This window comes from Cornus florida, unplaced genomic scaffold, assembly GCF_030987335.1.
Source record: "Cornus florida cultivar Cherokee Brave unplaced genomic scaffold, ASM3098733v1 CherokeeBrave_3.0.0_Hap2_Chr08, whole genome shotgun sequence".
In the NCBI taxonomy this organism is placed as follows: domain Eukaryota; kingdom Viridiplantae; phylum Streptophyta; class Magnoliopsida; order Cornales; family Cornaceae; genus Cornus; species Cornus florida.
The window spans coordinates 40,421,123-40,434,656 of NW_026775578.1; the positions used below are offsets into that span (position 1 = coordinate 40,421,123).

General features: G+C 33.9%; 1 protein-coding gene across 10 annotated transcripts; it reads left to right on the forward strand.

The window, feature by feature from the left end:
* The first annotated feature begins 224 nt into the window (after nucleotides 1-224).
* On the forward strand, nucleotides 225-12,676 carry LOC132271444 (uncharacterized). 10 transcript variants are annotated; one of them, XM_059772826.1, is made up of 10 exons: nucleotides 1,644-1,937; nucleotides 3,746-4,100; nucleotides 4,201-4,306; nucleotides 5,192-5,284; nucleotides 5,366-5,561; nucleotides 7,462-7,640; nucleotides 8,014-8,264; nucleotides 11,788-11,963; nucleotides 12,092-12,269; nucleotides 12,383-12,676. In XM_059772826.1, exons 2-9 carry the CDS (start codon nucleotides 3,755-3,757, stop codon nucleotides 12,257-12,259), a joined length of 1,515 nt encoding a protein of 504 aa, XP_059628809.1. In that variant the 5' UTR covers nucleotides 1,644-1,937; nucleotides 3,746-3,754; the 3' UTR covers nucleotides 12,260-12,269; nucleotides 12,383-12,676. The 10 variants fall into 10 exon arrangements, 8 of the variants coding, with proteins under 8 accessions (XP_059628808.1, XP_059628813.1, XP_059628812.1 ...); XM_059772825.1 differs by lacking the exon at nucleotides 1,644-1,937 and adding an exon at nucleotides 225-469 and having other exon boundaries at nucleotides 12,092-12,676; XR_009469714.1 differs by lacking the exons at nucleotides 12,092-12,269; nucleotides 12,383-12,676 and adding an exon at nucleotides 11,528-11,673 and having other exon boundaries at nucleotides 1,635-1,937; nucleotides 11,791-11,928.
* Nucleotides 12,677-13,534: the final 858 nt, after the last annotated feature.

Here is a 13,534-nt window from a genome sequence, read left to right on the forward strand (position 1 = left end):
TTTTTTAATTTTTAACTTTTACGATTTTAACTCATTGGCTGTAACCGGTCCTACTGTTGTGCAGAAGAGGATTTTGATCCGGTCGGCCGCAAGGGATGGAGAAATTAAAAAAAAAACATGTTAGGGCAAGTCTCAAATTTTAGTGGGCCTCAAATTTTTAGGCCCATAGGATATGGTAAAAAAAAAAAAAAATTTTTTTTTTTTTTGAGCTAGGGCAAGTTTTTCAGACTGCACAATCTGCTTCGACACTCCGCAGGACGCAGCCTCCGCTAGGTGACACCGTGACAAGATATGTTCATCCTCTCTCTCTCTTCTCTCTCCTTTTGCATGAATCGATCTTTTTGTTTTCCTCTCCCTAAGTCCACTCCAGTCTCACAACAGCAGCAACCATACCCCTTTTCCTCATAATTTTTTGCATTTTCACATTCAATCCTACGAAAATTAAGGATCCCTTCTGGGTTGACCTGAGGTAATAATTGACTTTTTCGATCTCTAAATTATGCTCATACTTTTGTTTTTTTATTTTATTTTTATATGAAGATACATGCCACCATTATTGATGTTATTTGAAGTTGGCTCAGCTAGAATTTCATTTAATAATACTGTCAAAGGCTCAAAGTACTTGCGCCATCAGAATGTACAAACACATGGAAAACAAGAGCGGGCTTTAACAAAACAAAAGTTCTATTAATTTGCACAGGTCTTCTGTAGCAATGATCAATCAATCACTGCTACTAAAGTTGATTCCTCATCCTGAAATCAAGAGAGGGGTAATTGGCTCCCAAAAAAGACACACAAAAATACACACAAAGCTCCCGTGAAAACTCCAGCCAGTAGATCATTCGACCAAACTGCTTGATTTTAGATTTTTTTAATATTATATTTATTGTATGATCGGCAATGCTTAGTTATTTCCGTTTGATTCTCCATCCGTTTTATGTTAATTGTGATTTATCAAAAAAAAAATAAAAAATGTGATATTCTTTCACGTGTTAGCAGGACACTCTTCTTAGCATCTCGTGAGGTTATTTGCCTTGAACATTTACTTTGATATAAAGTTGAATTTTGATTTTTCTGACTAAGTTGCGTTGAATATTTCCTTTTAATTTTTTGATGTAAATTGGATCATGCCCTTTTTAAAGCACCAAGACCGGGTTTTCTTTTGCGTGTTTTCAACATTAATATATTTTGTGTTCTTATCATCTCATATTAATTAAAATTTCGCATAACTTTTTTGTGCCTGTTAAAATTTTGCATAACTTTTTTGTGCCTGTTAAAATTTCGCACTCTTTAGTTGATAGATTTATTGTTATTAGTTACCTATCTTATGCACACTGTATAGGCTCACAGTTATTTATTGGCGGTGATGGATTTATAGTTATTAGTTAGTTGTATTATGTAAACTGCACAAGTGCACAATTATTTATTAGTGGTGATAAAAATTTATAGTTATATATAGGGCTGCAAATGAACCGAGCCGTTCATGAACAGCTTGGGTTCAGCTCGTTAAAAGCTCGGCTTGGGCTCGTTCATTTAGTAAACGAACCAAGCTTGAACAATGTTAAGCTCGTGAGCTCGTGAGTTGGCTCGTTTACATATATATATATATATATATATATATATGTTATATTTAAAAGTAGCCCATATATATAAATCTAGCCCAAATTCATAGATATTTTTATTGACTCAATTAGTATTTGGGCATTTGGAAGCCCATTTAATTAAGTAGCCCATTTAGATCTAAATTCAACTCAGCCATTAAGTAGCCCATTTAAATCTAAATTCATCTCAGCCATTGGATTCACCTTATAATATCTTAAGGGTAGATTAAAAAAAACCCTCAGAAATAGCCGCAACATGTTGAAACCATCTTCTCCAATCCCACTGACATATTGCAACGGAAATCCACCGTCCTACTTCGTCCTTCTACTTCTCAGGTGACTGTCTTATACTCCTAAGCAACATCAAGTTAGGTTTATCTATCTCTCTCCTCCCCCCCTCTCTCTAGCTTAATAATATTGTTATAGATCTGATAAATCATTTATGAAATTGAAGTTGGTGAAGGAGACTCAAGAATAGAGAAGAATGTTTAATATGTGAAGTACTGATGGTGGTGTTTTTCCAGATCCAAAAAGGTTCCCCGATTTGATAGATAGTATATACATATATGTATATATATTATATATACACAGCCACATACGAGCCCGAACCGAGCTGAGCTCAAGCTCGTCAAAAAATTACCGAGCAGAGCTCGAGCAACTCTCTGACTTAGACGAGCCGAGCCTGAGTAGCCCAAAGCTCGGCTCGGCTCATTTGCAACCCTAGTTATTAGTTAGTTGTCTTAAGCACACTGCACAGACGCACAATTATTTATTGGTGGTGATAGATTTATAGTCATTAGTTAGTTGTCTTATGCACACTCTATAGGCGCACAATTATTTGTTGGTGGTGATAAATTTATAGTTATTAGTTATTTGTCTTATGCATAATGCACAGACGCACAATTATATTAGCTAAAGAATTTGAAAATATCGTGTGAAAATTCCGCACTCATATAATTTTTTTTGCGCGTGTGAAACTTATGGGACTCACATTTGAAAGTTCGCCTAGGGCCTCTCAAAATATTTGAAATCTCAGGGCCGGCCCTGGATAGGGTTGTTAAAACCCTTATATATAACAATAATAGGGGGACGACTTCTCCACAAATAAACATACCTAAGACTCCTTTTCTGTCATGGAAACTTAGATATCAATTGTTAGAATTAAATCATACCAAATAAGTTGGAAAACCACAATCCAACGATATAAAACCATACTCCCAATTAGACAACCCACTCCATCAAGTATAAATAAACACATTGCAATTCTATTTTAGAAAACTTAATGCATAGGACCATAAAATAATTTTTATTATTTATATATAAAAATTTCCAACAATACTTTCTCAATTTTGTAAGGTGGTGAAATGAAAGAAGACAGGCATGTAGAGATGGGGAGATTAGTTTCGTCCATTTAAATGACCTAGAAAGATTAAAATAGTAAATTTATGATTCCAATAGGTTAATTTACAAGTCGGGTAATAAAGCCAATTTAAGCAGGTGATTGTAAGGGTGTCATTGTTAATTTTACCAAATCTGACGGCAATTGGACCGATTGGTTCACAAGCATCCAAATATAACTAGGTGTAATAGAGGAAAACCACAAGAAAGAAGTCAGCGTAATTTACTCAAATTATTTTTAAATAATAGGAGTAAAAGGAAAAAAATAATAGCATTAGTATAAAAACAAAAAAGAGAAAGGAATGAATAGTTTCACCTTTCATCTGATTCAATTGGTTGATTAATAAATAATAAAAAAAAAAGAGAAAGGAGGTTTACTGTGTTATTAAGTATTTTTTACTCAAGAAATAATTACATTATTATAAAGATAGAAAGAGAAAGGAATGAATAACATACTAATTATATTTTTTTATTTTTATACTAGTGTCATTATTACAATTGCGAGAAAATGAAGGACAAATTATTCTATTTTATAAGCAATAAAGGCATTTTGAAATATACTTATTATAAAAAATATTAAAAAAACACATAATTATTACACTTATTATTTCTTTCCTTTTGGTCCACTTTTATAAGGGTTAGAAAATGCAAAAGGCATTCCTTTCCTTTCCTCACATTTTTATGAAACAAACAGACCCTTTATTGACAACATTTCTTTCTTTTTCTTAAATTCTCTCTATGTACAGAGCAAATCAATGGCGATCAAGTCCTTCATTTACAACCCTGTCCAAACCCGCCACACTAGCATCGTTCTTCGATCAGCAATTGCGTCGAGACTCATCCTCATAACCCTAATCATCCTATGGAGGTCTCTCTTTAGCCCCTACGACACCTCCGCATCCATAAACCCTAATTGCCTATCTTCCAACACCACCACCAACCACCCCATTCGCTTCCCTCACATCGCCTCCTCAATCGAGGACGGTATCGTATGGGACAGTGTGTACTTTGTACGCATCGCACAATGTGGATATGAATACGAACGGTCTTACGCGTTCTTGCCTCTTCTTCCCATTTGCATTTCTTTGTTGTCTCGAACAGGTTGGTTAATTCACTTCTTTTAGCTATCAAGACTTAATATTTTGTTGTTAATTTGGTATTAATTGGTGGGTTTTGTAAAAAATTATGATTTTTGTTCCAGTTTTTGAGCCATTGATTCCACTTATTGGACATAGAGCTGTGCTGGGATTATCTGGCTATGTACTCAATAACACTGCGTTTGTTTTTGCTGCTCTTTGTCTTTACAGGTAAGTGTCTTGATAATTGTTTTCATATATATGTGTGTGTTTATGTATACACATGAACTTTGTTGGGAGCTCTGTAAAATTAAAGACTGAGTTATTGTTTCACTCAATAGTGAAGTAGAATGGCTTACAATGCAATAATACTGCAAATTTAGGAGAAAATTCAGATACGGGGACCCTATGATGAATGCATAAAGTATTTAACTCAACAAAGGCTTACTATTATGTTAGACCTTGTTTGACAATAATTTTTTTTGAAAGGTTGTTTAACAATAATTTGATTGCAATCTAAAATCAATTAAATATTATCAAGGCTGAAAATTTCATGAGGTAACTACTTGTTTTATAAATATGTATAGCAAAATCATAAACTCATGGAGGATATACTTTTACATGTTCATGTATATGTGTGTTTGTATATGGTGGTGGAGCCACCTTATGCCCAGTGGGGGCAGCTGCTCCTAGTCATTTTTTTTTTTTTTTATAAATTTTATATTCATATATTACTATAAATATAAAGTTGCTTCCATATATATATATTAGTTCCCTCGAAAGGAATGTGATATCACACTTCATTTTATTTTCTCATAAAATAAATGACACAATTACCTCTTAAAAGTGGAGCTTAACAACAGTATTCCTCAGGACAATGTGAACTACGAGAGTAGTTTTGAAGGACAATTGTTTCTTTCTAAAATGTAGTAATGCAAGAGTACTTTTGTGGAGTGAGAATATCATTTCCCCATCATAATATTTAAAGAATTTTAGTTTATTTTACTTTTGTTATAAATCAGCTCCCACTAGAATAAATTCCTAGTTCCTCCGTGTATATATGTTCACATGCTTTGAATTTCTAACTTCTTGTTTCTGACTCTCTCTCTTTTACAGGCTTTCGCTTATTATTTTGAAGGACCCAGATTCAGCCTTGCGAGCATCAATTTTATTTTGCTTCAATCCAGCTTCAACATTCTACTCATCAATGTATTCTTTACACCTCTCATTGCATTTTGTTGAATTGAAAAATGGTAATACTGAATATGAAATTCTTTTTTGAATATGCAGATATTCTGAGAGTCTGTATTCCCTGTTATCTATTGGAGGATTATATTATCTAATGTCTGGTAAAATTAATTTTGCAACTCTTTGTCTTGCTCTCTCTGGATCTGCAAGGTCAAATGGGGTGCTTAATGCGGGATATATTTGTTTTCAGACTATGCATCAGGCTTATGATGCTATCTTCCTCCAAAAGCATGCTTTTGTAAGTTTTTATTTTATTCAGTTAACAATGTTTTAATTACAAACTTACTTATCAAAAAAATGTTTTAATTACAAGCTTACAATTTATTATACTTTGTGTTTAACTGGAAACTATCCATTTCGAAGCCAAACAAGTGTTGCTATTCATCTCAGCAATAATCTGCAAATGCTTAATCTCATTTCTAAACACCTAGTGTGTGGCCTGCACAATATGCATGGAGGCTGAGATGTACATGATGGTTATGATACGGAACTGAATCTGGCCACTTACAAACTGAGAGTTCCACGTGGTTGGTATCCAGTAGCATCCCCTCTTCCCTTAGTTTGCCTTTTACTCCCATTAAATGTATAAGTTGGGGCAATTGATGTTAACTGAGATACTTTACCATTTTACATTAGAAATCATTATATATATTTTTTACAAGTAGAAATCATTATTTTTGCTTTATTGAAAGAAATCACTTTCCCTGCTTGATAATTTTTTCTACATCTACATTCACATGGAACTAGTATACTCGATTTTGAGGAGGCATTTAAAATTCGAGGAAGCGATATTATTTCGAATAAGTAAGATGCATGCAATCAGATGGCGAGAAGATGGGGATTTTGCGGGGATATAAAGATATGTATGCATTTTGGCACAAACTAATTATTGATACTTTTGAGAATTTAGATGTGATTGTTTCCTATCTAATACTCCCTCCGTCCCAATTCAGTTGTCCATCCTTCCTTTTTGGGTTGTCCCAAAGTACTTGTCCACTTGAAAAGTTCAAACAACACATTTCATATCTTTCCCTAAAATACCCTGGAAGTTTTAAAAAATTTCAAACTTGATTATATATATATATATATATATATATATATTCAATCTTAAAAGGAAAACTTAGTAATTCTACTCCCCAAAAGGGACATCTAATATGGGACAGAGGAAGTAGTAATTTAATTACATGTAGTAAGTTATACATGATAGTATATTATAGTAATTGTAGAAGAATCTTGTTGAAAAACAAAAGATTGAAGAGAGTATATAACATGGTTTGGCTATTGCAGCCTACATCTGCGGCACACAAAGCCCAAAGGGCTACATTTCTTTCATTTTATTCTCTCTTAATTTTGTTTACAATGATCACTTCTATTCATAGTTGAAAGAATACAAACATGTGATAAATATGAAAATTATATTGATAGAAATATGTTTTAAAATCAATCTCGTGAATCACTCCAATTAATATTCTATCAAAGGCTTAATCACTCCTATCAATATTCAATCAAGGGCTAAAATAGCTCCTATAACGAAGGATGCAGTCCCTGTTTGAACGCTTTTTATACAATCTTTACTTATCAAAAAAAAAAAAAAAAAAAAAAAAAAAAACTCCTATAATTACATTCTCCAATAAATCTATTAAGAGGCTAGAGCCCATTGATAGAAGATAATTAATTGAATACTACAAGTTTTTAGAATTTTTATGCAATCTTTACTTATCAAAAAAAAAAAACTCCTATAATTACATTCTCCAATAAATCTATTAGGAGGCTAGAGCCCATTGATAGAAGATAATTAATTGAATACTACAAGTTTTTAGAATTTTTTATTTTCTTAAGCGATGTAAAATTCACACTCAACTTTTTACCCTTATCCGCTTCGTTCATCTTCTTCTTTCTTACGGAATACCAAGTCTGGAGACAAAACATTTACTCCATGCCTCTCTCTCTCTTTGGTTCTATTAGAACTACATCCATATATCCAGTCTTAGTCAAAATCATCTTAAAACTTCTACAATTTGAAGAATATTTTGCAACGTCAAGTTTTCACCATTGCCAACACATGCATCCTTTAAAATTTTAGATATGGTATTCTTCTTCTTCTTCTTCTTCTTCTTCTTATTAATTTCCTTTGGCAGTTGGCAGTCAAGGTTCTTACTGCTGGAGCTTTGCGTTGTCTGTGTATTTTTGTTCCGTTTATTGCTTTTCAAGCATATGGATACTACAATATGTGTCTTGGACATTTTCCAGATGAACTGAGGGCTTGGTGCAAGGCAAGACTTCCTTTACTATACAACTATATTCAAAGTCATTATTGGTATGTTATTGGTAATTCTTTTATCAGTTAATTTCCTTTTTTAATCCGTTTCTATTATAAATACTGTGTTCTGATAGAGATATGATATTGTATTTGCAAATGTTCGTTCAATCTCAAGGTGGTTTAGATTAGTAGGAGATTGTGACGTCTGATATCCCGTGAATAATTACTCTGGGTCTACATTTGAGTATTACTTGCTTTGTTGACCTTGTTGAGTTTTTTTTATTAACTTTCACTGTTCATGGATGGAAAAGGGAACTAGATTCATGTACAAATCATGTTTTCTTCTAGTAGTTAGATTGTTTTATAAAAAATGAAAGTGTAGAAGATGTGGATTTGTTTTTCAAATATTGATAGTTTCTTTTTATTTCAGGGGAATGGGTTTATTGAGATATTTCCAACTAAAACAGTTGCCAAATTTCCTGCTCGCATCTCCCATACTGTCTTTAGTGCTTTGCTCAATCATCCATTATGTGAAGTTGCAGCCTGAAATTTTTTTCTCACTTGGTTTTCTAGCTTCTCCTGAGGATAAAACCTCTTCTGCTGTGCTTATTTCTTCGGGGGTGGATGCAAGATCAAACAGCACTTACTTTTCAGGGAAACTTTCTTCCAAAATACAGAGAGGTATGAATTTTGAACACAATTTGTCTTTTCACTTACCTGTTGATACTTATACACCCTGTTTGTCTGGAAGGCAAAAATATAATGTTGTACTGAAGCGCTTGGTGGGTAACCAATCATCACACTCTTCATTGATCGAACCACTTAGTTCATCATTTTTGCATGGATTTAATTCTTCACATTGCAAGTGGCTGAACTGTAAAGAATAATTTGGGCACTGGTTGAACTAGATTATTTTTATCCTGTACTTTTCAGTTTGTCATTTATTCCTTATAGTAGTGCATGTACCATGATGCTATCATGAATAACATTTTCATGTTGGAAGTATCCAAGTCTGCTGTCCATTATTTTATCACCTACTATAATGTTTCCTTTATTTTCTCCAGTGCAATCATTTCAATTTTCTTGATTTGAGATTACATACAAGAATACCATCTAAGAAATTAATTTTGTGGAAACATCAATTGATAGATATGAAAGTGACATTGAATTTGCTTAACTGGCGGATTCCCTGTGCAATGTTACTTCCGAGTTGTATCAGTTAGAATTCTTCTCTTCTGGTTTGATAGAAGATACTTGCGGATATTTTTATTTTCAGCGGTATATCTAATTTCAGGTTTGGGAGAAAATTTGATGGGTATGTAGGATCATGGCCTTTTTGTTTGATTTGGTATTTTATAAAGTGGTGAGTTTTTTAAATTTTGGAGCAATTCGGAGGGTCTATGTTGAAGTGGTTGATAGGTATCGACATAACATTATGTGTTTTTCCCCATACACCTAACCTATGTGATTTTTATTTCAGTCGAGTGCATGAGTTAGCTAGTGCCTATCCTTTCCTTTTTGTTTATAGTTTATTAGAGATGATAGGCAACACTAGGAAGTACAAAGTGTAAAACACCAATTAGTTGCCAAGAAAAACTTGGAATCTTATGACTGACTTTCTGATCGTATACCACCCTTCCCCTATCGACTTCCCCAAGCCAAATCTGTTATAATATGCCAAGTTTTCATTTATTTTAGGGTAAAATGCAATAAACCCCCCCGATTTATTGGCATTTTGCAACAACCCCACCCTGATTTATTGGCATTTTGCAACAAACCCTCTTGAACTACACCACCCCCACCCCAAACTATTAATTTGTTACAAGAAATCCCCTAAACTATTGATATGTTGCATTCTGGTAGGTGACTTGGTCAGAAATATTAAAAGATTAGTTTACCCTTAATTAAAACTACTTAGTTTTGAGAGTTATACCCTTAATTGATGACGTGGCAGTTGATAATTTCATAACCAATCAAAATGACAACAACCGCCAACTTTAATCTTCAAAAAAAAAAAAAAAAAACTTTTGGGAAAAGGATAACAGGCTTGTACACCCAAGCACAGCCTTATGCCCTCTGTCACTGTTCATCTTCTTCCATACACATAGTATCAGGGTGTGGTTGGGGTGTTTAAAAGGTGTTTGGGTTTAATAGTTACAATAAGGGGCATTAGTGTCTTTTCAAATTCACAAGGGTATTATGGTCATTAAAATTATAGTGTATGTCATGACTGTCACGTAGTCACTGTTCCGGCAAGATCCGACCGGAACAATAATGGACGGGGCTATCTGCAATAAAATGCATAGTTCAGGGGGTTAGTTGCAACTTTAGTAGTTCAAGGGGTTAGTTGCTGATTCCTCAATAGTTCAGGGTTTTTTATTTTTTTAACCCTTTATTTTATTCCAAGCTTTAAATATTTTTTTATTTATTATCTTGGAAATCAAATTAAGGACAAGAAAAAAAACCTGAAAACTATCTGCAAAGATGGAAGAAAAGGAAAAAGAAATGAAAACTAAGGAATCATAAGTTTTCTCTTTGATTCATACGCAAGGTTTGGGAATTGGAAGGCTTAGTTATTCAATGAAATGTCTTTAGGAAAGCTATGCCTTGGCATGATAAACTTTAGAGGAGGGTAGGGATCACAATATTTGGGGATTATAGGGATGACTGGACTTCTTTTCTGGAGTGGTGAACACTCCTTATGGAGCATTGTTTAAATGGAGAAAGCACAAGGCAAGGTGGAAAACATGAGGCACTGGATCATAAGCTTTTTAAGTTTTGAATTTTATATTTTTAAACATAGATTAATATATCAAAAAATAGTAAAAGCAGGGTAAAATAGCACATAAAAAGTAAGCACCAGAAAAGATATATCACGTGTAAATGTGCTCGGAAGATATTTAGGGCATTTTAGGTCTACTAAAATGGTTGATAAGAGAATAAGTGATAAACAAAAACCACATAACATGATATATAACTAATAACTACCCATAAAAGAAGTGATTGTGATACACAAAAACTATAACTTGTCCTCAACGGTTCATTACTTAAATTCAGAAAGACCTTTTTATAAAATTTACATAACAAGTTAACAACCTAACAAACTTAGCAAATAAGATCACTCTAAATCTTCCTTGTCTATATTGGCATCTTCCATCAACATATCTAGGAGAGGGTTGTTCCACCTTATAATCCCTCCACTTCCTGTAACTCCTCATCTTCTAGGATAGGGGATCATTCTAGCTTCCTTGCTATTGGCTTTACTTAATAAGTAAGGTTAAAACTCAAGGTTAGGAGGCAAATAAAAAATTAGTTTGGAGTCTGTAATTACTCCAGTTCCTCGATTAACAAGGACAATACTAGGTAATGACCCTTAAAAGTCTGTTATTATGCTTCTCTTTTAGTCAAGTGTCGCTCCATAGCAAACTAGAACATTCAATCATTGGTGGTCAAGCCTATTCCTCCTTTTTGTATAAAAATATAGATCTACCAATAACATAAAAAGATAATATATAAACATTACACATTGTTTACACATGCACATTGACACTCGTTTTAAAGAATTGGAGGACATAAGTAACTTATAACCGATACTATTACTGCCTAAAAGGTACTCCTGCTCCCTCGCAACAAGTAATACTACACACGAGACTGAGCACTCATATGGGAAACTTGATCAACTCTTGTCTTATCTTACCCTTAAGCACATCCACTAATCAGCTGAAAAAATAAAAAGAGCACATCCACTGATCAACTTTGTGCAGAAAAGGGGTGCCTGATCCCTTCCCATTTTGCAACTTAGTTCCCAAATGTAGATGTTTATATTAGCAAATAATGCACTTCTCTGGATGGAGTTGTTTTGTAATTTATGGTCTTTACATTGTGACTAGGATCAATGTCACGTGTTTTTCAATTATTCTTATTTCCTAGTTATTTGTATTTAGGACCAAAGACATGGAAGGACTTTGGGTTTGCTGATCTTTTAAAAAAATGGGATGGCATCCGACATCCGCACCTACATTTCTAGCAGGGTCATTCCCCCGTGAGAGTGCACTCCCTTGTGAGGATCAGGGCTTGCAGGACCCTGGTGGTCACGAACACTAACTCCAAGTTTAAGCTGTTCATATTTTGAAATGCATAATTCTTCCATTTTGTTTGGCTGCAACATACACAGAACAATCTCATTTGATTATTTGATTTGTAGCAGAAGATCAAGTTCTTAGACGGCGTAAAAAATCGACCAAAGGAGTGGATCCTATTACTTCTCCATTAGAAAATAATTCGTCATATAAGCCCAAGCACTCGTCAATTCTTCTTCTTCCATTTGTTCTGCACTTGGGATTCATGGCAGCCACAGCATTTTTTGTCATGCATGTGCAGGTACTTTCAGTTCACCATATTTTATGTTATGTAAAGCAGTTTGTGTGTAAAATTTGAATGGACTTCCTTAAATTGAAGTTGGAGTTCATTGAAATACACTAGTTTATGACACCGGATGGATTTGACAGGTTTCGACACGTTTCTTATCAGCCAGCCCTCCTCTCTATTGGTACGCGTCATACTTGGTGGTATCTCCTTGCAATGGCAAGAGATGGGGACATCTGATTTGGGCATACTGTGCTGCCTACATCCTTATAGGCAGTTTGCTCTTCTCAAACTTCTATCCTTTCACCTGAGATGCCTTTGGTAATATCTCTTTGCCGTTTTGCCTGAAAGTGCTTGTCAAATTCTTCACTCCGGTCCCTAGCAGCGGTTTTCAAACACTCACTTCTCCGTGCTGTTGGAACATTTTATGGTAGGTTGAGTTCACATGGCACTGGATGAGCACTAAAGTTCAACAAGATTTGGGATTTTTACCGCTAGAGATAGGAGTCTAGTTATTGCCCCAAAAATGTGCAGTTTTTTTTACGGGTGAGTAGCAAGAATTGCCATGCCCCTCCTATGTGAAGCACATAGCGCACTCCCCGCTTTTGTTGCTTGTCAATTTACAATTTCTGATGGATGTAGATTGTTTTTGTTTTTGCACTGCTGTCTGGTTTTATTTGTAAACTGCTTAGTGCTTATATAAAAATGGTTTTGGGTTGTCTGTGCAATTGACTTTTTTTTTTTTAGTTAGTTATTTATTTTTTTAAAAATTCGTTTTGAAACCTTGACATGTTGCTTGAAAGTTAAGACCAAAGTCACCAAGGCAATTTTTTTTATTTATTTATATTATTTTTCATTGTCAAGAAACTCTAGCACTCAAATCATTATGCATATGACAATGTAAAAATATAAGTGCTCAGACAAACGTATTTAAATAATAGCAAGAATTTAAAGGGTAAGGACATTTCCTTGTAATTTTGAGGTCACACAAGTTCTTCTGGTTAGCCAAAATGAAAGAAAAAAAACATTTGACTTTTTGAAGGCACTCGATTTTTTTTTTTTTTAAAAAGAAAATTTGAAGAAGCCACATGTAATTTTCTTTTTTCAAACTCATCATTAATAATTATGAAGAGGTATCCAGAACACAAGGCTTTCAAAAACATATTAGCGAAGCATTATTCAGTAGTCTAGTTGGTAGAACAACTTCTCGAATGGGTGAGTCCACGTTCGAGTCCTCCTTTCCCTAGTTTGCCAGGAAAAAAGAAATATATATATGAGAGGACTTAAAATTAGACTCATCTGAACTTTGCGAAAAATCAAGTTGGATTCAGATTCGCCGCGCAAATTACAATCAACTGACATAAACACTTGCCATTGGACTATTTAAAAGTGTTTTTATTTTAAAATGTTGCTTTTAAATGTGTTTGGTAACCATTACAAACATTGTTACTATTATCAATTTTAGCTCAGTAGAACCGCAAATTAGAGGATAATCTACAATAAACTCACATAATAGTAGGAGTGCGTCTGGGATTGCTATTAAATCATTTAAAAGCGCTTTTATTTTAAAATTTTGTTTCCAAATG

Bases quoted from the DNA above. Each gene is read 5' to 3' on its own strand.
- LOC132271444 (XM_059772825.1), top strand. From the start codon at position 3,755: ATGGCGATCAAGTCCTTCATTTACAACCCTGTCCAAACCCGCCACACT. The intron at 5,285-5,365 runs GTATTCTTTACA...TTGAATATGCAG, and splicing joins TCAACATTCTACTCATCAAT to ATATTCTGAGAGTCTGTATT. The intron at 7,641-8,013 runs GTATGTTATTGG...TTTTTATTTCAG, and splicing joins TATATTCAAAGTCATTATTG to GGGAATGGGTTTATTGAGAT.